This window comes from Maylandia zebra, linkage group LG6 (assembly GCF_041146795.1).
Source record: "Maylandia zebra isolate NMK-2024a linkage group LG6, Mzebra_GT3a, whole genome shotgun sequence".
Classification (NCBI taxonomy): Eukaryota; Metazoa; Chordata; class Actinopteri; order Cichliformes; family Cichlidae; genus Maylandia; species Maylandia zebra.
This window is the reverse complement of record NC_135172.1, coordinates 9,170,160-9,197,192: the sequence shown is the minus strand read 5'-3', so window position 1 is coordinate 9,197,192 and position 27,033 is coordinate 9,170,160. Positions and strand designations below refer to the sequence as shown.

At 40.1% G+C, this 27,033-nt stretch overlaps 1 protein-coding gene across 8 annotated transcripts in view; it reads right to left on the bottom strand.

The window, feature by feature from the left end:
* cacna1ab (calcium channel, voltage-dependent, P/Q type, alpha 1A subunit, b) overlaps positions 1 to 27,033 on the bottom strand; it is a 118,506-nt gene that overhangs the window by 32,385 nt on the left and 59,088 nt on the right. For 7 of the 8 annotated variants that reach the window (XM_076884629.1, XM_076884622.1, XM_076884626.1 and 4 more), the window contains exons 25-37: positions 19,223 to 19,322; positions 18,512 to 18,672; positions 18,064 to 18,201; positions 17,500 to 17,701; positions 17,237 to 17,401; positions 17,038 to 17,148; positions 16,669 to 16,752; positions 11,889 to 12,005; positions 11,731 to 11,796; positions 8,870 to 8,961; positions 8,544 to 8,694; positions 7,194 to 7,321; positions 6,046 to 6,142 (exon numbers count right to left, since the gene is read on the bottom strand). In XM_076884629.1, the coding sequence (XP_076740744.1) occupies positions 6,046 to 6,142; positions 7,194 to 7,321; positions 8,544 to 8,694; positions 8,870 to 8,961; positions 11,731 to 11,796; positions 11,889 to 12,005; positions 16,669 to 16,752; positions 17,038 to 17,148; positions 17,237 to 17,401; positions 17,500 to 17,701; positions 18,064 to 18,201; positions 18,512 to 18,672; positions 19,223 to 19,322 (1,612 nt within the window). Of the gene's footprint in view, positions 1 to 2,070; positions 2,168 to 6,045; positions 6,143 to 7,193; positions 7,322 to 8,543; positions 8,695 to 8,869; positions 8,962 to 11,730; positions 11,797 to 11,888; positions 12,006 to 16,668; positions 16,753 to 17,037; positions 17,149 to 17,236; positions 17,402 to 17,499; positions 17,702 to 18,063; positions 18,202 to 18,511; positions 18,673 to 19,222; positions 19,323 to 27,033 lie in introns of all 8 variants that reach the window. The other variant, XM_076884623.1, reaches the window with a different exon arrangement.

Below are 27,033 nucleotides of genomic sequence, written 5' to 3'. Positions count from 1 at the left end.
AGGAGCAGGCAGATCTAATTTGGTGCTGGCTAAACAGAGTTGGCCAATTCATTAAGTATTTGCGTGAATTAGTGACTGTTGTTTCTTGGGAAATAATTTTAAGGGACTTTTTTTTTTTGCTGTGAATTCTTCAAATAATTAACATATTTGTAATAACTTTGCAAAAATTTAAAGTAAAGTAAAATTTTGAGGTAATAAAAGACATTTAAACCATTTTGGAATAAAGTTGTAACATTACAAAAGCTGGAAATAGTGAAGTACGGTCAGTACTTTCTGGATACACTGTAGCTATCGATTCCCAACTTTCTGAGCTACTATTTCTGAGCTCCTGCTTCAGGTAAGCAGCATGTTTCTAATTTCTTTTTTCAACCAACACCATCGCATGTGAGAGATTAGATCCTTTCACGCCAACCCTACAAAGAAGACCGTGACCATAAATATTACTATTTTTTAAAGAGTATAACATTTCAATAACTATAGTGTGGTTCACCAAAAAGGGAACACAGTCATTATTAATAATTTTCCAGTAGTGTATTTTACAACCTACTCACTTGTGAGTAGCTTTGTTTCGTCTCCCTTCTTCTCAGTCCTCGCGACAAATAATTTGAATAAAACTGAATAAAAAATTGACATGAATTTTCTGTGAAAAGTGAACCACAAAACCCTTTAAGCTGCTGCTGAATTTCTAGGTGTAAGTAACATATTTCCTGATTTTAATTTAAAAAAAAGCTTAATTAGATGTCATTTAAAAAAAATAAATAATCAGAGAAATCACTTCCCTCCTGGTTGAAGCACCAAACCATCTTGTCAACAGTGTTTTAGTGAATCTGGATGGCAATAAGAAGAAGGACAGGTTGAGAAGGACTCAGCTGAGGTGTAAAGAGAGAGTAGACAATAAGACGAAGAGACAGTGAATGCTGAAATGCTCAATCCAAATCTCTACACTGGTGGTCTGAGGAACAAAGAAGCCAGAGATGCTTGAATGTCAAAAAATCATCTTGAAAAATGAGGAAAAAAACTACAAGGGCCAGAACATGGTTGTATAAGCATTGTATATGTGTATGGTAATGTGTGTGTGCGTGTATATAATACACAGAATAATAGAGCCATCCACAGGAATAAGAGGCACAGAGGTTTGAAGACAGAAACCACTGCCGGTCCTTCTGTACCCGCATCGTAAGCAAATATTGCACTGCGTGAACAAAACCCTTAATAAAATTATCTCAATTTAAGTGTTGCTTGTATATGTTTCCTGAAATAAATCAATGGCGTGTGGAAATTATGTATTTTTCACAAATTTTCAAGCATGATTTCACTGCACTAAAAATTTCTATAAGCATTTTATAGGACATAATTTTAAAATGCAAACCTGCAATAAATAATGAATAAATGTAGATTAAGTAGTTGTATATATTTTAAAACAATTTTTTTTCTTAAGTTTGAATATTTCAGAACAAAATAGGCTATAAATAAATGAAAACTGAAAGTAGTCATTAATATTTAGTGGACTTACTTACACCAATCTAAAAACACATGGACGTCTGAAAGTTTTCTTACTTTCTAAGTTACACCTGTGCTTTAACTGTGTTTTGCTTGCGTCCGTGCAGGTTGCAGAAGGACTGGCAAAGCCTCCTCCGTTCCCTTACTCCTGTGGCTTGACGGGAGGAAATCAAAGAAAGAGGACTGACTACCAATCCACTATCACTGCACTTCACGACAAAAGCCCATCCCTCCATCCCCGCGGTCGGAGAGAAAGAAGAGAGGACAGCGCTCACCACCACCACAACCACCACTAACAGACAATGAGGAGAACACCGCTGGGAGGAGGGAGGGAAGAAGGGAGGGAGGTGGAGGAGAGTGGGTAAGAAGGAGGAGGAGGAAAAGGGACAGGGAGGCTTGAGCAAATGAAAGAGAAGAGGTTCTCTTCCCCAGCGATGGGGAGGCTGAAGAACGGAGACTTTATGGATGGGGAAAAGGAGGAAGAAATGAATGATGGGAGAGGGGAGGGAGAGGAGGAGGTGAGGGTGGTGGCTGAGGGGGGTGGAGGGGTAAGGTGGGGGGCGAGTCTACCTTATAGGCGACCCGGGCGGGACACCTCTTCCCGAGGCCTAGCGGCGGACACATGTGTCTTAGCATCTGATACATGTCTGTGTAACTGATCCGGCCGCTGGAGTGGCCACGAACACACATACACACACGCACACACAAACACACACACGTGCACCATATATGCACATGCATCCAACACCCCATACGCCAACACACCCACACCAGACAAAACAAAGACGGACGACGTAAAAACGTAAGAAAGAAAAACAATGGGGGGAGGGAGGAAGAGGAGGATTAAGAGGGAAGGACGGAGACAGACAGACAGAGGTGTGTTCGGGGGAGACATGAGGAGAAATAAAAAGAAACCGACAAAGGAAAGGAAGAGGGGGGGAAACAAATACACAGAGGTTATTGTTTTGATCACTGTGGATATGTGGTTGCTGTGGTGAGAGAAAAAGAGAAGGAAAGAGAACGAGAGAGAAAGAGGGGGTGTGTTACGTGGCTTCTAGTTTGATATATTGTAACGTTAGTGGAGAGAAGAGGAGGGAAGGGAGGAAGGCAGGGAGAAAGGTTAGGGAAGGGGAGGGTTGGAGGAGGTGTTATTTAGTTTAGTTACTTGCTATTAAGATACCGTTCTATGCGAGTCGAAAAGGGGATTTGAGTGGGTATTTTTTTTCGTTAAAAGTCGGTGCCCTCTTTCGCCGCTCGGATAGAACTGGCAGCGGGGCTTCTAGCAGGCAAAGAAAGCACCGCTGCAGAGATCGGAGTGAGTCACAGTGACAAGTCAATGCAGTCCATTATTGAGGCTTAGTCTCCACCAGGAACCTCCACTCACAGCTGTGCCTTTAGATGTTCAGGGGAGCCCTCCCTCAAGATGGGAAAGGTCACGACACATTTACAACAAGGGTAGCAGCTGAGTAGAAGGTATTCAAAAAGTTTTGGTTGTTTGAGAACCATTAGTTGTTTATAATACAATAAAATGCAACTGAATTAGCCTGTCCAGATAGCTTGTACCTATTAGTTTAGGTTGAATGAAGTGGAATATCTACTGAAGGGTACAAAGCACCTCAAAAAGAACCATTCAGTTTCAAAGTACTTCAATTTCGCAGCTGTTCAGCAGTAATAATCAAAAGACGTACTGTTAGAAAGAGTGGATTTGAGAGTTTTGCGTAATTGCTAGAGGCTGCCATGCCTCCAGACATGCTCGCAAAAGTATAGGATGAGTTTGATTATCATATGGATGTATGTTATGCATCCGGAGGGAGACACATCGAGCACTTGTGAACATCGTAAGTAAAGCTTTTTATTCAGCCATGTATTTAAAACTTTACTACAAAGTTCTATGTCTATTACTTAAACAAATATAGCCTTTTGAAATTGGGTGGTTCTTCCGATACACCCTGTATACAACAGGTCTCATACTACAGACATATTAGACGTCTCACAACTCAAATATAACTAAGTCAATAGAGGACAAGAACAACTTAACAAATGGAAAGGTGTAACATTGTGATGCAGATTGTTTGGGTTTTTTAACTGTTAAATACTACAATGTGAATTAAAAATAAATTGTAAGTTCACTTCAACTGGCTACTTAGCAGTAGCTTCAAAAAGCAAATGTAAACGGTATGACTAACAAATCTTCCCACGAACCTCTGCCGACACAAGCAGTTACTAAGAGGTACCTGGTGGACACAAGACTATTTTTAATGTCAAGAGTCCTCGCCCCAAACCACACACACACCCTGCCCCTTTCTTTTTTGTCCCCCACACACCAGAGCCACAAACAGAGCAAGTTTGGCCATCTCATCACAGTACTTCAGATAACAGTTACCCAACTCCTGCAGATTGATTTTACATGAAAATTATACTTAAAGAACTATAGGAGGTCGTTTGATAGCTGATTTGTTGTCTTATGAAACTAGTTAATAGTAGCTAGTCCTTTTAGCTTTAGGAAAAGTATTGCAAAAGTATGTTTAACTTCGATATTACTGTGCTAAAAGTACAGGGTGCATTTTATATAAAGGTAATGTAACAGGCTAAATACTGGTTTTGGTGTGTCTAATTTTTAAAGCCACTACGTGTACTGGTTTGAAAGTCCATACAAGTTAAGAAGGGTTTAGAAAAGAAGCTACTCAAAAAAAACCCCCTTTCAATCATTATATTTATCATTTACCATTATATCTGAAACAACCTTTTGTGCTACAAGGACAACCCAATAAGGAAGTGAAGAAAAACTGCAATTCCTCAACTGGACACTTGAGGCTGACTCCAGTCCATTATTGAGAAAATCCATCTTAGTTTATACTTCGACTTTGAATAAATGTAGAGCCTACCATACACACTATACAAGTAGACAATGCTGTTAGCATTTATCCCCGTGCTCTGCAATTTTACCACCAACACCAGGTGGCAGTGAAGTTTCCTCTCTTCCATTCTCAATCACCAAATTAATTTCCAGTTACTAAAAAATTAGTAACTGGAAATCCATATAAACAAATGCTGATCAGAATGGGCCATTCACAGCCTTGTGACCTGAGCTGATGTGACATGCTGCTACATTTCTAGAGATACCGACCAAGTTATGATAAACTAGTTGGAGTTGCTGAAGGGAAATGTTTGTAGATTTGTTGGCACACTTTTAACCTTCATCATTGGTGATGACCATAACGCTAAGGCTAGACAATCAAAAATATATCAAAAAGACTCTGTTTTGCCTTTCTTCAAAGTATGGGTTTAGGGTTAGATTTGCTATACACGATGACTTTGACCTCAGAGGGTTAATGCAACTACCTGATAAATAATATGCCTCTCTATATGACTAATTGTACATAAAACTTTCTAAGCGGTCCTGGCTCCAGTTTTGCTTTGTGGAATTACTGTTAATGGGCAGGTATTTGTGTATGTAATATAGCCATATAATGTTTGGTCACACCTTGTTAACACTAGGTTATAATGTAGCAATGATTTCAAAAAGCCAAGATGGCCATATTTCTATAATTGAGGCGTAATAACAAGACTTGGTGGTTTTGTCCATCTTTTATATACAGATTTTGGCTGAATTATGGCGTTTTTTCCTAGTGACATAAAACACAATGTTTTAGTGTTTCTGTGATCTATTTTAAAGAAATATATTCGATTTTTGTGTGAGTAATCTATCAGTATAAATGCACAAAAGACTACACATAGTGGCTTTAAAATGTAATATTACAAACAGGTTAAGACAGCTGTTCCCAAACATGTGCCATGGAAGTTAAAGATGTAGCAGCTTTTCATTTCAGCTAGCAACAAGAGCTCGTACTTGCTAGTTTAACTAGTGTCTGTCACCTGAATGAGCTGCTTCAGTGAGTACAATCAAAGTCTGCACACGTTTGACTTCCTGTGGCACATGGCTGGAAAACACTGGCTGTTAAGCTCAGACCAAACTCTCTTTGTATGGCTCTGTAATAACCCCTGCCTCCCGCACCCGAACCCCAACTCAAACAAGAACAATGCACATCGCTCAACCATTTTCTGCCCAGGCAAAATTAGACAGCAAGCAGAAATAAAACACAATGGCTGACTGGAGTCTAAAGTCTAATGTTTACACAATCCTGAATTCAAAGTAAACATGTCAGTGTAATTTTCCCCAGCTTTCAGTCAGAAGACAATAGCAAGTGCAGTGCACCACCTCATGCTTCACACACTGGTATCAGTGTGTGTGTGTGAGTGTGTACAAGAGAGTGAGTGTGTGTGTGCATTTCTGCATTGTCCCAAACATTCTCATTGTCATGTCAGAATGCATATACAACAGAACCCCCCCCCCCCACCAAAAAAATGGTTAAATGGTGAAATGAGCTTAAAGCAAACCCAAAAAAAAAACTCAAACCAATGGAAATCAAAAAGTTGAAGTAAGAACAAATTGGTTTTAAGAGTGATAGAGAGCAACATTCATTCCAGTCTCTTAAAGGCGAGCAGGTTGCGTTTAAGTTTGTGCTTTAGGGGTTTGGTCCAAACCTTGCAGGCCACCCTATGTGGGCACTTCTTGCCAAGGCCCAGAGGAGGGGAGATAACTCGCAATAAACTGTACATATCCTTATAATGTATGCGCCCGCTGCAAGAAAAATACAAGGAGGGGAGGTTAGGTGAGGGAACACACAAAATACAGAGAGAGAGAGAAAAGAAATACAAAGGGAGCAGAAAGAAGAAAAAGAAAAAAAAAGCAGAAAGATTCAGAAAATCATCTTTAGCATGCACGCTCAAAATTCACAGGGGAGAAGGGAGGGTCACATTCATCTCAACTTTGGAAGAGAAGGCATTTAAAGTTATGAGAGAGAGAGAGGAAAAAGAGAAATAGATGCTTGGAAACTGCTCAAGCAGGCCAGCCTTAACTGTCCCACTCTGAACTATCATCACACGTTGTAGATCCCATTTGATCTGCACGCTTCTCGGATAAGACATCGGCACGACAGCAGTCTTTACCCATTTCAGGGCAGGAGAGAAAGTCAGGGGTTAAGATGTTATTTTGCATTCAGCAAAAGACTATTTATACATTTGTGTAGATCAGGGGTGTCAAACATAAGGCCCGGGGGCCAGAATTGGCCTGGCAAACACACCAATCTGACCCACTGGACAACTTTGGAAAATGTGAAGGAGGCATAAATTTTGGACTTTAAATTTTGGAGTCATGCTGAAAGATTGCTTTCATTTACAACAGCACCATGTTTTTTTTATCATGTGGAAAAACTGAGAAATATTGTTGTGTTTGCATACTAAACAAATGTCTGTCCTCCTCCAGAAAATCGTATGTATGCAAACACGCGCTGCAACTTCTTATCTGGTGCGCGTCTTTTATTTTGACAGAGAATGCTCAGCTGCGGACCACTTATGTGCACCCCTGTTTATATGGACGTTACCCTGGAAGCATTATAATGGTAACAGTACAATGGTATTCAAAAAGTTGACAGTATTATTTTGTAAGACTTTAATATAATACAGTACTATAAGGGGTTTTTTTACACTAAGAAGCCATTTTTGGAGGTTAGTGTAGGTACACGGTAAAATAATAGTATATCGCTGTAAAATCAGAGAACTTTCCAACAGTGTGCAGTGTGTGTTTTAGTTGTATTTTTGTGTGGATTTGAGTCCACCTGTGTGTCACTCACCAGGCGGCAGGGTCGTACTCGGCCCATATCCTTACATACTCATCCAGGTGATGAGGCCCCAGGATGGAAGAGTCTCTAGTCAGGTACTCAAAATTGTCCATGATGACAGCCACAAACAGATTCAGCATCTGGAACAAGTATGTCGCAAACACAGTGATGTAAAAAATTTCTTCAAACAATAACATACCCTCACTGGCCACTTTATTAGGTACATGTTAGCCCTGGGCTGGACCCATGTTTTGCCTTCAGATCTGGCACAGATTCAACAAGGTGCTGGAAATATTCTTCAGAGATTTTGGTCCATATTGACACGACAGCATCACACGGGTGCTGCAGATCTATCAGCTGCACATTCATTAAACAAATCTCTATTTCTAGCGTATGCTTGAGGAATGCAGAGGCCATTTATGTACTGATTTCATTTCAAGAAACCAGTTTGAGATGATCTGAGCATGTTATACTGCTGGAAGCAGCAAAGTGGCTGGTGATACGAGGCTGGATGGATCCATGCTTTTATGTTCCATTTTATTGTTACAGCAGAAATCAACAGTCCAGGCAACATTTTATTCACTTCTGTTGAGCCTGTTATAGCCTCAGTTTCCTGTTTCCTGTTGACAGGAGTGCTACTTGTTGTGGCCTTCTGCTTCAAAGATTTGAAGTATTGTACACTCACAGATATTCATACACACCATGGTTGTAATGACTGGTTATTTGAGTTACTCTTGCCTTCCAATCAGATCGAAGCTGACTGGTGATTCTCCTCTGATGTCTGACATCAGCAAGGCATTTGTACCCAGGGAACTGCAACGCACTGAATATTTATTATATATATTAGAGATATTAAAGATGGCTGTATGGGGAAATCACGGTAGATCAGAGGTTTCTGAAATACCCCGTCCAGCCAATCTGGCAAAAACAAAGTGTCTGACACATTAAGCAGATTTTCTTGACCACGTCTGAATGCCTAAATGCATTCAATCTCTGTGATTTGATTAGTTGATTAGATATTTGCTTTATCAAACAGTTGAATAGGTGTACCTAACAAAGTGGCGGGTGAGTGGAATGGACTGAAATGCTTACATAGTGGCCTTCTTGCCCTACTTAAAGCACTTTCTAGTACAAATTTCACCTAATCAAACACATTCATACAATGCTTTTATTTATACCTAAGCACTTTGAACTAACATTCACACTCTGGTGGATGCATAGGAGTTTTTCGGGTTTCAGTATTTAGCCCAAGAATGCTTTGACGCATCGACTGAAGCAGCCACCGACCTTGTGATTGGCGACCTGCTCTATCACCCATATTTTGATCAACTGCGTAAAAGTGTATCCAGTGGGTTTTCTCACCAGAAAAGAGCACAAGAAGATAAAGGAGACAAAGTATGTGTAAGCGAAGGTGCTGCCACATTCTTTTTTATCATTCCCTGATTCAGGATCACACTCCTTCCTATCCAGGCAAGCCAACATGATCTCTTGCCACGCTTCACCCGTAGCACTCCTATGAGAGACATTAAAAAAAGAGGGCATTGTACACGACTTGATATGAACACAGAAGATTATTAATATAGAAGATATGATAACATATACAATAGCACATCAGTGCTACTGTCCTGCTTCTAAGGAGAAAAAGACTGAGCGTCAACAGGAGAAGAAGAGAGGAAGTAAAGTCTTACCTGAACAGCAGCATTAGGGCCATGAAGAAGGTTCTGAAGTTATTGTGCTCATTGATTCCATCATCCTCAGTTAGTTTTAAGTTCCCAAACAACTACACACAAACAGCAGTCAAACAAGGAAAAATCAAGAAGTTTAGGCAACGTCGTTACAACAGGAACTGCCTTGTTGCAGCGTTTTCAGCACATTAACACATCAACAATAGATATTCTGCAGCACTCGACTTTTAATTGTCAATTTGCACATCATTTTCGTCGTTTAAGTTTTATTCCTACTAAATATTTCCATTTTTAAAAACATTTTCTTTATTCATATGTATTGCATTATGACTAAACCGTTAAAAGGAAACAAATAAGCAAACAAATAATACACAAGGTTTAATTTGGATGATCCCCCCTTCGTTATCATCTGTTGCATCTGTGGACAGACTCCAGGGATAAGATAAGATAACCTTTATTAGTCCCAAATTTGTTTTGTCACAGCAGGAAGTGGACAGTGCAAAAGTTATATAGCAAAAATTAGAATACAATAAGAATAAAATACTGTACACAACTGTACAGAATAGAATACAAAAAAAATAAAATACTATATACAGTAGAATGAATAAATAGAATAAAATATACAATAGGATAAAAATAGAATACAAATGCTTAATACAACTGAGTAAAAATACAACTTTGTCAGAAAAAGAGTATTGCACTTAGTGTTATTGCACATGTGTGGATGTGTGTGTTTGGTCAGTTGGAGTCTTTGTTGTGGAGTCTGACAGCAATGGGGAGGAAAGACCTGCGAAATCTCTCCGTCCCACACCGTGGGTGCTGCAGCCTGACACTGAAGGAGCTGCTCAGTGCTGTCAGAGTCTCCTCCATGGGGTGGGAGATGTTGTCCAACAGGGATGACAGCTTAGCTACCATTGTCCTGTCACTCACCACCTCCACTGGGTCCAGAGGGCATCCTAGAACAGAGCTGGCTCTCCAGATCAGCCTGTTCAGTCTCTTCCTGTCCCCGGCAGAGATGTTGCCAGCCCAGCAGACCACACCGTAAAAGATGGCTGACGCCACCACAGAGTCATAGAAGGTCTTCAGCAGTGGGCCCTCCACTCCAAACGACCTGAGTCTCCGCAGCAGGTACAGCCTGCTCTTCCCTTTCCTGTAGAGGGCGTCTGAGTTATGAGTCCAGTCTAGTTTGTTGTTCAGATGAACACCAAGGTACCTGTAGCTGTCCACAGTCTCAATGTCCATACCCTGGATGTTCAGTGGTTGCAGTGGAGGATGCTTGTGTCTGCGGAAGTCTACCACCAGTTCCTTGGTTTTACTGGTGTTGACCTGGAGGTAGTTCAGCTGGCACCAGTCCACAAAGTCTTGGGTCAGTCCTCTGTACTCCTTGTCGTCTGCATCAGTGATGAGGCCGACTATTGCAGAGTCAACAGAGAACTTCTGCAGGAAGCACTGGGTGGAGTTGTGGGAGAAGTCTGCAGTGTAGATGGTGAAGAGGAACGGAGCCAGAACCGTTCCCCGTGGGGCCCCCGTACTGCAGAGGTTCTCACATACTGTGGTCGGTCAGTGAGGTAGTCCAAAATCCAGGTAGTGAGGTGATGGTCCCCTCCTGAGTTCTCCAGCTTGTCCTTCAAGACCGAGGGAAAAATAGTGTTGAAGGCACTGGAGAAATCAAAGAGCATGACTCTCACAGTGCTTCCAGCGGTCTCCAGGTGAGCGAGGGAACGATGTAGGAAGTGAATGACGGCATCATCCGCTCCAATGCCAGGCTGGTAGGCAAACTGAAGTGGGTCCAGTGATGAGCTCACCAGGTGCCGAAGCTGAGCCAGGACCAGCCGCTCCTGCTTCATTTGGATTGGATCTCTTCAAGTTAGAGGTACAACAATATGGATGCTTGTTCAACATGCATGGGGCTGTGCACTGTTAATTCATCCTACAGGGTCAGAATGTCAGTGCAGATTTCTACTGTCCAGAGACATGTGAGGGAGAAGATTAGCCATAAAAGAACTGAACCGCACTGGTATACAGCACTTTAAACAGGCAGGAGATTTTTGATTTCCCCCCTTGCAACTTTATCCTCTTTCTCAAAAGCAAATTTAAGTTGAGATGTGACGATTTCGACCCAAAAAAGTAGATGCAAAAGTGACACTCCCACAGTGGCATCCAGAAACAGCAGCACCGCTGGAAGCAGACAACCTTACAGCAAACATTTTGATCACACCTTGCATTTTTAATATTGTACTGCAGTATTTATTTGCCAGCTTATTTTGCAGATTTTACGTCTATATACAAAACCTATAAGGAAACCCTTGTGATGACTTTTTGAAGCTTAAAGCAGCTCATTACCTCACCCTGCCTTTGATTTGAGATTAGTATGTATACTTTGCAGTGCAATTTATACTATGATGTTTAAAAAACTTAAAGGAACACGTGGTCATCACAGTTAAACACAAAGTCAAACATCAGCTATATGAATCTGTCTAGTTAGTTATGATGCAACAATATTTTTGGCAGTTCCATCCATTCATTTTATTCCACTCCGCTGAGTTGCGGACAGCCTGATATCCCCCAAGTTTAACTGACTTGTGTCACACTGTGATGATGGAGTGTTCCCTTAGCGGTTCTGAGTATATGTATATGACATGTTTTATGAGACGCACTGTGACTGCACAAGAAGATCTTTAATTTAACCTCTTTTTATCTTACTTGCACTTCTATGATGTGTAATGTAAGTAAACCTTTGGATACAGGATAGACACTTCTATCCTTTGTGAACAAATTCTGTGTTGTTCACACTGTTGCTGAAGCATTTAACTGTCCCAACCCATCAAATGTAAAAATCTCAGGACTCTGTAAGCAGTACTCACCTGCATGCCAATGATGGCATAGATGAAGAACAGCATGGCAATAAGGAGGCACACGTATGGCAAAGCCTAGCATGGCAGATAGGAAACACTTTTTAGTCCCATTAAGTGTATTGTGACATGTGCATACCTTTTGATTGTGTCATTTATTGACTGAATACCTTGAAGGACTGGACGAAGGTCCACAGCAAGATGCGAATGGTCTCTCCCTGTCTCAGCAGCTTTATAAGGCGAGCTGCTCTGAAGAGCCTCAGGAAGCTCAAACTGAAGGCATTATTCTAGAGCACAAAGGGAGAACACAGTGAGTTTCACCGAGTATGCCGCACCTGCACAGCATTCCTCTAACAAACAGAAAAAACAAAATCAACACTTGAAGAAAGAGAGGACAAAGAAAAAGAGAGAAGGGAAGTCAAAACCAACTAAATGAATGCAACTGCAAACATAACGGCTCTCAGTAAAAAGGCTGAAGGGGAAAAAAGACAGAAAGGAAAAAGGAGGAAGGAAAAAAAAAGAAGAAGAAGAGTTGTACGAGTTTAAAGGTCATCATCCAATCTGATACAACAAAACAGTTTTTTTAAGAGAAAAAAAATGCACTGATCTCTGGGGAGGGTGGGGGCAAGCAGGCCACATCAGATGGAGCATAGTGCAATGTGCCTGTCAACCACACACACACACACACACACACACACACACACACACACACACACACACACACACATAATGACAAACCCTAACAGAGCATGGCTTGAGTTTGCTCCCATCTAGAGGAAGCTAGGTTGCTCTCTGTTGTCTCTAGAGGAGAACAACCAATCAGTATTTGACAAACCTTAATTTAGAGTGACATTACGATATAGATGCCTGTATGTCCTAAAGATTTTGGTATTTTTTGTTCCCTTTTGAAAAGAACTGATAAGTTAAATGTAAAATATGTGATTCTTACTGCCGGGATCTTTGCCAATGCCCTTGGGAATTTGTACTGAGCCTATTTCTGCTTTTTTGGCATGTCACACAGAGAAAATATTTCACACACAACAGCCAAACTCTGGTGAGGCTCTGGCATTTTGTTGTTCAAAGGCAAGGCAAAAAGAGGAGGATGAGGAAGAAGTGGTATAGAGGAAGGCGTGGGAGAAGGACCAGAGAGCAGCCTCAGTTCAGGCAGCATACTTTAGGAGAAAGGAGCTGGCCGACATGCAGTCCAGAGAGGGCCACTGGTGCAGATTGTACTTTTAACTGTATTTGAAGATTTAATACTCTGATACATTTGTGTGTGATACATTCTTGTGAGGAACACAGACATCTCAAACTACAGAATTCAAATATAAAAAAGTTTGGCTTTGCCTTGTAAGCAATATTTTTTTTAAACTGTCCACCTCGTGTTCTTAATCAGTAACCCTGGCAAGAAATTTACCAAACTACTGGAACTTTTATGGATGAATCTATAGACTATATAAAAGATAACACCTGGTAATCTTGGCCCAGGTGTAATGACACGGTGGCCATGTGCTATGAGCTTGTTGCCTGTAAAATGGTTACTAGACTGATGGTCAGCTGCTGTTTTTGGAGCAACTTTGGTGCATCAAGATGTTAACAGAACGGCAATAGGATGGAGTCACTGTGCAATCATTTTTCACTATTTATTGGGGTCAAGTTAGCAAATACATGTAATCTATTTGTAATAATACAGAAATAATGTGTCTAGTGTGGTTTAGTGGGGTAATTCGTTTTTTTACAGGGCAGGATAGGTCTGAATAATGTTTTTTAGTGAATGAAATAATCATTTAAAAGCTGCATTTTATATTTTTGTATAATATTAAAATTAGTTTGATGATCTGAAACATTTAAGTGGGACCAATATGCAAAAAATAAGAAATCAAGAAGGAGGCAAATATGTTTTTACAGCACTGTATGTAGATATTAACAGATTTGTGATTTTCATAGTGTATTATTAAAAATAGTCTGCATGAATTTGCTAACGTGACCTCATTTAATCGTAAAATGATAGTTGACTGAGTCCATCTTGACTCACCTAACTTGCTTCGAAGACGGCAACTGACTGTGATTAGTGGTCGCAGACCTGGTCCAGATCTGGGGGAAGATCCCCCAGGACATTTTGTTATCAGGAGCAAGCCCCACCATTGTCAGGCATGGATACAAGCATGTGGGGGCCAAACAAACTACTGAGTACTATTTCGAGCTGCTGCAATAAAATTTTGGCAAAATTGACTAAAATAGACTAGCGTGCCTCATTATTTATTTTTATAGTGTCTTTTAATTCAACCCTCTTTAGCCTGATAATTTTCATTTCCATATATTAATGTGGTATCCTTCCCCCCCCAAACACATTAGTCCTTATAAGTGTAGACATCCAGCATGCCCCCCCACCCCCCCACCCCACCTAGATCTGATGTGTTTTTAAAGTGTTCCTTTAATTTTTTGGAGGACAAATGTCCATCGACCTCACAGATCAATTTCGTCCCAGGAGCCACCTGAACTATTTTACATTCAGTCCACGGATGAGTGAAGTACTGTGACCAGGAAGTTCAGAGAGTTTAAAAGTCCAACATCCAGAAAGCGCATGCACTGGGTTCAGGGTTAAGACTGGCCATGAGAGAGCAGGTGACTGGGGAGCAACAAATGAATCGAGGGTGTGCACAGTCAATGAAGATGCAGGAGAAAGTTTTTGAGAGATAAATTACAAACCAACCGGATTCTACATATGCCAATATGTAGAAAGAGGAATGGGAGGATTTTTGTTTTCATTTGTAGTAAAATGTGAGTGGGTGAAAGATATTTTTTGGGGGAGGAGGGGAGAAGGTAAGTGGGTGGGTTGGCGGGTGTTGGTTGTGTGTTTTATTTGGACATGGAACACACACCATCACCATCATCATCATCATCATCATCATCATCACAGGACCACCACCACATGTCATGGTGCAGCATGGATGGAGAACACGATGAAGGATTTCATAGTGCATTTTGATTGGATGGATTTTATCAGAGGAGGAGGGAGTGGGAGGGGCGTAGGGTGCCAACAAAGTAGAGAGGTTTAAAGAAAGCATGTGAAGAGATAGAAGAGGAAGACAGAATCAATATGGGCGTCATCACAAAAGCACTGAAACACTTCAAGACAACAGCAGTTCATTTGGGAAAGAGTAAGTTCAGCCTCTCTTCTTTTCCAGCTTTCATTAACCAAAGTTCATTTATTTGAAGTCAAAGGCAATTTGCTGCTCCATATTTTTTATTCTTTGACACTAGTGGAGTAGGTGTGCATGATTCACAACTTATACAAGCCCTCACTGACAGAGATAAGCTACAAGAACTCCTCTCCCTTTTGAAGCCAACTATCTTCAGGTGAGCAAAGCCAGGGCTGTGACTACAACATGGGTGCAAGATGAAACTATGACAAAGCAGACAAAGCAGCTAGAATATGGGTTTGTGAGATTTGCGAAACATTGCACCCTGTTTTTATTTACATGTTACACAGGGACCCAACTTTTTTGGTATTGGTGTTGTACAAAAGAAAGAAAAAAAGAAACAACAGCTTCCTTTTAAAACACTAAACGGAAGAATCCGGATATTTGCTTGAAGTGTTATTATTTGTCCAGATCCTAAAACTAGACAAAAATGAATCGACCTCTACATACATTAGTGTTTAGTCATTAACTTGAAAATGTCTGGGATGCTCTTGAGTTGACTGGTGTTTCGTGCCATTCTGTTTAGCAGATATGTCAAATCTTTAACAATGAACCAGACACAAAGCAAGCCAAGATGTTAAAGAGAAAAATAATAATCTTATTGGGTTTTTTTCTTTCTGTAAATATACAGCTAGCTCAGTTAACTTTAACCAAAAGCTGTTTTTGGCTATGTATGAAAATTCACAACAAAAGTAAGTGTTAGCTATTATGAACACTCAAATTTACTTGCGAAGCCAGTAACCAGCAGTTCAACTGCTACCACCTGGCAGCATCCTGACAAGAAATCAATCAGCTGTCTGAAACAATCAGTTCACTGTTTGAAGCAGCATAGGTGTCAATTAAGGCCTGTTCACATACAAATGTGGCCCCTCCAACACGGCCAGAGGGTGTTTTTAATCATCTGCAAACACTGCTAGACGGCAGTACTTAGCACAGTTACTGCTAATCTAGTCAGTGTGAATGAGAGGAAGACTTAGTAGAAGAAAGCCTGATGCCAAATTCAAAACACACCAAGCAAAAATGATACAACAGCTGGACAGTGAAGAGAGGCTGAAACTTCTACTGAAGTACTGGTCTCATATCCACACTTATATTAACTCATATGTACATACTATTACACATACAAGTACCAACAAACTCACAGGTAACATTGAGAGACTGCTCACTGAAGACAGGTTCAAAATGAGCTAGAAACAACAGCTGCACCGTGATACAATGTTCACCATCTACCGTAGCTTCCATAATAGGAGGAGCAGCCAGTGACTGCCTTCTTTTCTTTAAGTCCCACTTTTGCAAATGTGCATCTATATAATGTGAGGACACTTTTTTGGGTTGCAACCTACTGATCCAGATTACTTTTAATAAATGATCTCTGACAAGTCCAAAAATCAGTCCGAAGCTATTATTTATCTATGATGGACTGATGACTTCAGAAGGCTAAGCAAGATTTATGGAAGGATTCCTCATAGTCTTGCTGAAGCCTTAATATTGAATATCTCTTGCATCTAAAATAGTTTAATATCTCATGAATAAATTGCTTTAATACAGGCCATGACTTAATAATTCTGTCTGTTAGTGGTTTCAGTGAGGCCTTGGGTAGTGATTGCCTCATTTTAAGGACTTCACAGACGTCTCCAAAGGCCAGTCGCCACATGTGCAAAAAAGCTGGCTTTTCCTCTGAGCCTCTTTTATATTCGACAAATCATTCTTTATTGTTCATTTGGGCCAAACACCGTACAGCACTTACCCCAAATTCTGTCACTAATATGTCAGTGATGCTTCCAAGGACAGACACAAAATCAAAAATGTTCCAGGCATCTCTGAAGAAATTCTGTCAGGTAAGAAAGACAACAAAACGAGAGATGTTTAAAGATCTGCATCTTTCACAACCTAAAGCCAGAAGGAGGTAAGGAGCCCCCATCCAATAGTGCTGATGTTACAGTAGAGACAGGGCGAAAGGAGGGTTTCTCCAGAAAAACATGATCTAGATCTGCCTCCCAAAATAACCTGCTTTATTAATGAATAATAGGATGAAATATTGGTGCATATAGACTGGGTCAGCCTACATAAGGAAAGTGTGTTTTTGTGTGCAGGTCGTTTTCATTTAAAGTCTCACCAGAGGGCCGAATGCTATGATCTTGAGCACTGATTCCAAGAAAAAGAAGGTGGTAAACACAATGTTGAGGTTCTTCAGGACATTATTGTAGACCATCGATGCACCTTCGAACTGCAGACACACACATAGACAGGAAAGCAATGAGAACGGCATTAGTGACATATGATGCATTATACTTCACTCAGAGGGCGACTTCTACCTTCATCATGAGGACGATGGTGTTGAGCGCGATTAGAGCCATGATGCTGTACTCAAAGGGCGGAGATACCACAAACTGCCACATACGATACTGGAAGCTCAGTTTGTTCTTTGGCATGTGGCGAGTCAGAGGCCTGGCATTGATGGCAAAATCTATACAGGCTCGCTGGATGAGGAGAACAGAGGGGAGGCGTGTTACGGTTAATTTACTTTTGGGACAAGACATCTGAAAAAGCACAAAGCAACTTTAATCTCTCTCCACACCTCATTTTTTTCTAAGCTGTAGTCCTCCATCATCTTATCCCCCTGTTCCTGGAAGGTGATGATGATGAGAGCCACAAAGATGTTTACAAAGAAGAAGGGGAAGACAACGAAGTACACCACGTAAAAGATGGACATTTCCATCCTGTAACCTGGGCTCGGGCCCTGATTCTCAAAGGTGGAGTCCACTGAGTGCTTCAACACCCTAAAAAAAGGGAGAGATGGAGGAAAAAGGCTAAATAAAAATGTACTGATACATATATTATCATCCCCAGTGGCTCAGTTTCACTCATTCAGTTCAGTTTTACATTTTATTTACATACAGCAGCACCAAATTCAAAAATTCAAATTCAAATTTTATTTGTCACGTACACAGTCATACAGAGTACGATATGCAGTGAAATGCATATATTAACGATCGTTACTTAAGAGAAAAGAAACTTTTTGTTTGCTGAAGTAAAACTCTCGCTGTCACAAAGTAAAATTTGTATATCAGTAACAAATTTGATCAAAAAATGAGTTTATTATTTGTGTGTGGGTTTCTGTGTGTGTTTATAATCCACTCACTGTGGCCAACCCTCTCCAGTTGAGACGGTGAAGAGGGTGAGCAAGGCCCAAGCCACGTTGTCGTAGTGGAAATCGTACTTCTTCCACTCCCGCTTTTCAGCTTTAACTTCATCTTTCTCATATACCAAGTACTCGCCCCTGGTGAGATGGCACAACATGTTTTTTTAAATAATACAAACACATGAAAAACATTAGCCAATATGTAAAAATGTACGTTCACAAAAGCACCATAGCTATATGTATACTCATACTTAAAGGTATATTTCTGCTTTGTTTATATTTGACATAATAATAAGTTGGTTGGTTGGTTGGCCCAGTGTTCAGTAATGGCATTTTCCTATTGAAAAAAGCAGAATGTATTATGATGCCGAGCAAGCTCCTCTAGGTGGCAGTATAGCCATAAAGACTGTAACCAAAGACCGCCTCCCCAGAGAACATCTGAACCCACCTGCAGTCGCGCTCAAACTCCTTGGATTCATCTGTGCAATGGAAGAAGTGACCTTTGAAGAGCTGAACGGCCACCACAGCAAAGATGAACATAAAGAGCATGTAGACAATCAGGATGTTCAACACATTCTTCAGAGAGTTGACCACGCAGTCGAAGACAGCCTGCAGGGCAGAGATGGAGACATTTACAAATGTAATGAAGCCGTCTGAAAATTCTTAGGAGATGGCAGAGACAACTTTTAGAAAAGATTTTTAAAATGTAATTAAATTTGTTTGTATTTATATAGCGCCAAATCAAAACAACAGTTTTGAAGTGGTTTTATATTGTAAGATAAAGATGATACAGTAATAGACAGAAATTTCCAACAATCAAATGACCCCGTCTGAGCAACTGTACATGGCAACTGTGGGAAGGAGAAAGTCCCTTTTAACAAGAACCGGGCTCAGGGGAGCCATGTGCCCCACGGTTAAGGGTGATTAACTATAGTTAATTAAAACCAGGAAGTCTGTAAATCATCACAGTGTTTTTGCACTTTGGGGTAACACATTTCAGCTAGTTTACAACCTGTAGGATTATGATCCCCAGACAGATGTTGTTTTTCCCTCTTTTGGACACATTTTCAGCAATTTTGTCACAGTCGAGGAATTCAGTGAGTATTCAGTGAGTATAATGTTACCTGGGAAAATAAAAGTGATGGGCAAATGGCTCTACCTTTAACTTGGGGAGACGTTTGATGGTCTTAAGAGGTCGCAGCACCCTCAGCACACGAAGGGATTTGATTGTACTGATGTCTTTACTTTTGTTATTCCCCCTAGAGTTGATCCAAGGAATGACAAAAAAAACACAACGTTAGAAAAACATCTCAGCACCAAGTGGAGAACTGATGGGATGAAACAAAGAGCTCTTACCAAACCCTTTGAAATTATTCAACAATTATATTTGATAAAGGGATGAGGTGGGGTGAGGGACATTTTCATTAACTTTAATTTATCTTTTAAACATAACTTCTGTGTGGAAAACTAAAACAAAAACATATGATACGGCCTTGTATAAAAATCATACACATAACATTTGTGCGGACAGTCGCTTCTTCTGCAGGAAAAGAGAAACTTTGAACTGCACGTCAAACATGAAACCGGTGGGAGAGAACGTGTTCGGTTGTCTGACCGTTTGGTTTCATGGACATCGAGAAGCATCGCGACCTTTTCTTAAAATCTTCACTATCACACAACAAGACATTCACTCATTCCATACTGACAGGCATCTCCCGGCAGAGTGCCCAGCCAAACCTCTTTCTTTCTTTTTCAGTCATGCGCTGTTAGGTTCTCCAGGAGAAATGGATGTTTCGATTTGGCAGCATGAAACGTGAACTTTAAGTATTACATGGCTAGGATTATTTTTGATATAATCCTGAATTTGTTAAAGTTTAATGGACGTGTCTCTGATACGTTTCACATAGCTTCGTTTTTGTTAAAATCAGCTGTCACGTTTTGGATTTCTTGAAAGAGACGAGGGCAGTAGACAGAGGCTATGTGAGACACTTTGGACATGTGACGTTGCTAGCAGAACACAATATCACATGTTGTAACACAAGCAAACACCAGGAGTGTTAAATGAGCCATGAAAGTGACCAGAGGAAATTATCTTGGGCTGAAAGTCAAGCGTTCTCTGTGTTTTTAAATGCTTGTTCATGCCTGAAATCTATAGCTAAACATTTATTTGTGATTTGTGTACCCATATACCAATATCAGTGAAGAAAAAATTGAGGTGCCAAGGAACTAAATAGCTCAGTTGATCTTAACAGTAAGTGGATGGGCCACTTTGGGTGACAAAAACCAGAGGCCGGAGGCACTGGAGGCTTGCCAAAGCCAGTGCAGAAAAGAGGTTGTCCATCAAGAAGGAGCTCTTTAACTATGAACTCAGTTCCTGTGACAGAAAACATAAGACAATTCAATTCTTTGCTGATTGACTGAGTCGGAGCCTTGGCAGTTCTTCGTGTCTGCACAACAGGGTTTGTGTTGGTGCGTGTGTGTGTGAGAGAGTGGGACTAAATCGATAATCAATAGGAATTCCCCTTTGAAGTTGACTCCAGGCAGCTTAGAGTATTAGAGTAAAGCCAAGTAAGGCCAAAGGTGTTGGGAATTAACAATATCCCTGCACATACAGACACGCACAAGATCTCACACATGCACACTAGCATAATAGCAAAGGCAGCAGTCCTTTTAGTTTAATGACTGACATATGATTAAATGTTTTTGGTATTCTGCCAAGTAAAATGATGTATGACAGAAAGGGGAGCTCGTTAAAAAGCGGAATAAAGTTAAATATAGTTAAACACCTGTGATCTGTGAAGGACTATAAAGTCTCTTCTTGAGGCCGACGACTCTCATGTAAAAATATCACAAAATACTTTGTCTTGCATTTCAATGTGGGATTATCTATGACATTATCTATTGATAGAAAGTTGCCTAATTTAGCCCAAAGGCACATCTATAGTAATAGCCTGTATTTCACCTTCATCTGTGTAGCAACACAACCACACCAGTAGAGTCTTGCAAATATTCTACATTTTCTGGGTGACAAAACAAAAGATACCAGACTCAACACAATGGGTTTTCCTGACCACCAGATGTGTAACAGCCACAGAATGCACTTGCTCAGAAGCTTTGTAGCGGTGTTTGTAAGGTGTAGAACAATAAGTTTTCCCGTGGGAGTTGCAAATTTTGCAAAACCACATGACTTTGCCTCGATCAGGTGCAAAAAAAAAAAAGCCAATGTGACATTTAATCTGAAGGCCACCAGGACGCAAAAGACTTCTAGTCGTCAAAGGAGCTTGCAAAGAAAAGCGTCAAATGGTCAATGGTCAATGGTCAAATGGTCAAATGGTGGAGAGTCCCAGATATATCTGGGACTCTCTAGTCCTACAGAAGGACTACTGATCGCTCTACAGGCTTTCCTGCTGATGGCAAAAACGCTCATCTTGAGGCTTCAAAACAATGGCCGGTGTAATTGTAGCTACATGCATCTTTTATAGATTTAATTTACTGGTTAGGCTCTGCATTTCCTTAACCCACCACTTGGGGCTGGCTCCTAAAGTGAGTTGCGTGCTAAAATGTCTAACTGTTGAGCTGAGTATTTATGATTGCACCAAAAATTTGTTTTGGATGAAATTCCAGCAGGTATCAGTGTTTCTAGGATACACATCCATTTTTTTCACTAGTATAGAAAGTTAAGTTTTATATATTATTTTTATATGTTTCCACAGTTAAAAAAAGGCTATTTTCTGTGAATTAACAAAAAGCTTTCTGATTTATAATTACAGAACAGTCTGGCCAATGAGCCACCAGAGGTTTTTATGTGATTTTGCACATTTATTTCTTACAATTTAAGCCCAAAGAGCCATGCACTTAGTTTTTTATATTAAGATATCTTAGGGATTCAACTTATTTACACTAACAGGAAGAGTTTCATCAGTCCGGTCTACTTGAGATGAAAGCGGGCTCCATGTGGCCCATGATGTAAAATGAGTTTGACATTCCTGTCACATGGTTTGTAGATGTACCTTGTAATGAAAATTTCATAGCCTTATTTAATAGAATTACACTCCATGCTTTTGTCTAAATTTGGTCACTTCTGGGACTGAAAAACAAGATTTTGGAGAAAGACATAGCAAGGCTTCAAAGTGCAAATTCAAAACGCTACGGATGACAGCATGATGGCTATGTCTAAGGTAAAAAAAACAAAGAACATTTGCTGTTGCAATTTAGCCAAAACAAAAACATAAATTCTAGGAAATTAGGTTAGAATACAGGCCAATAACAGGGAGGGACACACGCGCAGAAAAGGTTTATAGCCTCCTTTAGAAAGAGCTTACAAAACGACAGTGGGGGTGGGGTGTCACTTTGATACTATTGTTCTGGTAATTTTAAGTTGTGCGTTCATTAAACAAGGTATTATTACAAATCAAAGCCTTTAAGTCAAATCTACTGAGGTGTTTAGATGGTTTCCTGTGGTTTGTGGACACAGCGGTGGAAACGAGAACAAGTGGAAATGATACGGCGAGAATGAGTATGGATGACAAGAACAGTAAAGAAAGAAAGAGAGAGAAGCCAATTTGACCCGGTGATGGAGAAAAGAAGACAGCAGGATAGAGCAGGGCAGAGGAAGGACTTTACCCGCTGACGCTCCTGTTGAGTTTCCCCGAAGATGGAGACAGCAAGAGTCAGGGACAGCGACAGAAAGAAAGACCGAGAAAGAAGACGAGAAAGAAAGGAAGAGGGGGAGGGAAGGGAAAAAAGACATAGAAAGACACAAGCACACGCGCACACACAGATACACACACATACACAAAGAGGCCAACAAAGACAGACACAAGAGAGAGGGGGTTTGGTAGAAACAGGAAAAAATACATTCACATGAGAGACAGACAAAAAAGGACAGCAAGATGGGCATACCTGCATACCCGATTACAAATACACACCCTCCACCCATCAACACACACACGCATGCACACAGATTATTCCTTTCCATGCCCACCTCGTCTCCATAAAAAACACTGAGTGGGATACCGAAATACCTGTCAGCTAGAATATCACTCAAAAGTTTAGTGTAACTTATCAGAAATACACTATACTTAATGACTAAAGGAATCACTAATCATATATTACTTATGATTCTTAATGGAATATGTACATAGGTACACAGAAGCCCATTTTCAGTAACCACCACTCTGTTTTTCCAGCAACACATCGCATTACCTAATGCAAATTCCATCCATCTATTTTCTTATCCATGTGTCCAACCCTAATGTAAGCTTATTATATTAAAATGATTATTGATCTGAATATTTATTGAGCCAAAAACCACTTTACATTTGGCTCGTTGGGGCTCTGTAGCATTAGGCAATGTTGGCTTAATTACAGTCTTAAATTTTCACCTTGAAAAAAAAACAATTTCTAGTTTAAAAAAAGATTTAAAAAGAAAGTTTGCAACAGGGTGTACGACTCCTTTGAGAAAAACTGGTGGTGTTCTGTGAAGGACGCACTACAGGCTGTCACATGATACCGTTCATTCCTTTGAAAAAATAATACTTTCATATTTTGTCATTTTGAGACAATAATTAAACACATATTCTCCAAACCAACTAGCAAGTGTTCTTTTTCTTTTTCTTTTTAGATCAGCACAACAGTTTTCAGTGCTGACCAAACTGGAAAATGATTTCTAATCATCGGTTCCTTTGAAAGGATTGTACTGATATTTATCCTTAAGCTGCTTTACTTGATTTAGCTTAATATTTTCTGTTTAACTGAGCTCCTTTTCTGAGCTTCCTGAGCTATGTTTTTGTCCAGGGAACACACTGGAACAGTGCTGGAATGAGTCTTTTAAAATGGGCTGTATCGCTTTATGTAGATATTCCCTTAAAAATGATAAATGATTCATGGTAACACACATGAACAACCTCACATTTTATACTTAACTGTTTATCAAGTGGTCTTAAGAAATACCTTTCCAGGCTTTCTGCAGATTTCATAAAGTTTTTATTTAACATCGGCTCCTTTTTTAATACTCAATTTTAAGTCCAGTCCTTGTACCTGAGCTTTCTCAGAGGAACGTTTTGGGGTTTGTGTTGTTTCTTTGTAAAACCACTTAACACTGACTGTGAGTTATTCACAGATAAAAACAGCACCTAACTCAAGGAATAAACCAGTGTTGTGGCTACACAATTTTAAAATCATTTGTTCACATTTCTGTAGCTGAAGCTACTAAAAAAGCCAAAGATAACACAGTTTGACATGGAAACAGGGAGAAAATGCTGAGGTGTGCTAAATTACACAAGAACTGGACTGAAAATCAGCGGCGACACATCTTATGGAGTCATAAATCTGAATTCAGACATCGACTTCATCGAAGCAGTCTGGGATCATAGTAATATATTATGCTAATATAATATAAGCACATAATGTAATGCTTTTATATTTTTTAGAACATTTTGGCTCAAATCAATCGAATGCAATAAAAACGGGGGCTGTGTAATTTATTAAATAACACTACAACTCTTTAGAGTAGATTCTGTAACATGACATATAATGTAAAAGATTTACACTTTAAAATAAAATATAATAATATAGTTTTGTTGAGCCTCTTCGTGCCTCCTTACGTTGCAGCAATGTACCTTTTATTCCATCAGCGCTGCTTTACTCTCAGGTACCTTATTGAGCTCTGCAGTTATAATAAGAGCACTTCTGTGAATCAGGCCCCCTGCTGAGACTCTAGACGTGCAAATCTTCCCTCCCTCCTGGCTGTCTTTTGCTGCGGCCTGCTGTGCTACCATCTCTATGAAGAATTACCTTCACGGCTGGAGGAGGAAACTCAATTGCTGCATCCATTTACACCAATTCTTATCTTATCACACCATAATGATCAATTAGACCAGGCCTACAGCACAAATTGCCCTCATTAGATCTGCAATCAAATCTAGCGGGATTTTATCAAAGCTTGCTTTGCATGCACATCTACACAGGAGAAGAGAAAGGCGTTAAATCTTTCCAAGTGGCCGGTTCCAGGTTTTCTTGACACGTTAGAGCGCATAGATATATACACAGGACATCCATCACAAGCGGACACTCAAGAAACCAGGATTTGTGTGCACTTTCCCATACACACACACCGTCAACGGGAGAGGAAAGACACTTTCACAGTGTACTGTGAGTGCATGCAAATTTCACTAATGACACTGTATCATTCAGCATTTATTTTGGAGAATGAAAGGTGCCAAAAGCGTGGTTGTTGTGTTCAAAACCCATAAAAATACGAAGCCATTGTACTGCGACCATGCTAAAAAACCCTCTGTACAATGGTTCTGTGATGTACCTGCTTTTAAAGAATGTCATGCGTCAAAGTGGAATTACACAGGTGGGAGTGAAGCCTTCGCCCCCTTAAGTAAAAATGTCTGGTAGCTCAGCCCTGAAGCGGATGGTAGGATTGGGGAGGCAAAGGAGAAAACTACAAAGAGGGCGGAGAGAGGAGGCGAAGGTGTGAGGGGAAATGGTGCGAGAGCATCCTAAAGAGAAACGGGAAGGGTGATTCAAGAAGTAAATAAGGGGAGAGGAGAGGGGAGGAACACCAGTGCAGGGGGGCAGGAGGCATCTTCTTTTCAGTGGCGAGTCATGCTGGGGAGGGTGCAGCAGTGGACTGATTTTTAACTTGCCATTACAAATTTATCATCCATCTGAAACAATTGTTTGTGTTTCTTTCTAAAGTGGTGGAAAATTGTCACCTTTTACTATTTATATATTTTGCTATTTATACTTGTGTGTGTTTGACATTTTCCTTGCCTAACCAAAATAATCTAAAACCCGGGTACTATAAGTGTGTGAATGGGTGTGTGAATGGGTGGATGACTGCATGTGTAAAGTGCTTTGGGGTCCTTGGGGACTAGTAAAGCGCTATACAAATACAGGCCATTTACCATAGGTGGTGCTGGATTGGTGCTTTTAAAGGTAAAACCAATTAAGACCTTATAATCAATTAGGTATAAAAAAGTTACTATTTTTATTACTATTAATATTATCTGCAGTGCTTCACCAACAGTGTGACAAGTTCAATTTGTAGAGTATCGCCTTATAATTTGATACCCTATTTTCTCTATGCTGTATTTGCCTGCATCTGCAGCTTCCCTGGTCAGCTAACATCTACTCAAATACTGACCAGCGCATATGTGTTCATTCACCCTTCAGCTACACCATAACTAATACTATGTTGCCCTTTCTTTGTCCTCCTAAAATAAGGGAAGGATACGGGACTTCGGGGAGCCTGGGATGTTTGTTAGCTATGGATCTTTTGTTGGTTTGTTGGGAATTTGGAAGCCAGATCAGTGCTTCTGGCTTCTTACAGACACACTTCTGGGCAGTTCTTTCCTACCTTATTCACTTCACCTATTAGTTCGTTACATTTTGTGGCTGATTGATATGTATGAATGATTGTACATAGTTGAGCTGAGCTGATTTTGTGATGATTTAGAAAAGAAGCAAGTAATTGTTCACATTGGGTGAGAATTCCACTTTCTGGCCTTATATCACGAATATAATTTGGTATACTCTGTGTCTTTGGACTCAGTACAAAGTGTCACAAGTTGTGGCATTAAGATCAAATGTGATTAAGTGTCAAGAATTAATCAAAGAATCGAAGGATATGGTAACAGCTAGCATTTGATTTAATCTAACAATGCGCTCGATCTGTCTAATCTGTGTAATCTGTATCGATGACCTAAATCCACAAAATAATAATTTGATAAAACAAAAAAGCTTTAGTACTCTCATCAAGTATCATTTTATGGTTGTCAGGATGCTGATTTAATACCAATCCCAGTTTAATACTTGATACTATTTTCGGTACCTCTGCAGTAAAGAAATGAGTAAATGTTCTTTTCTCCTTACGTTATTGTTTTTCTTCATATAACCTGTTTTAAAAAATGTTCTTCATAACAAAAATAAATGGTTGGATTGCTGTTGTGATTTTCTAAA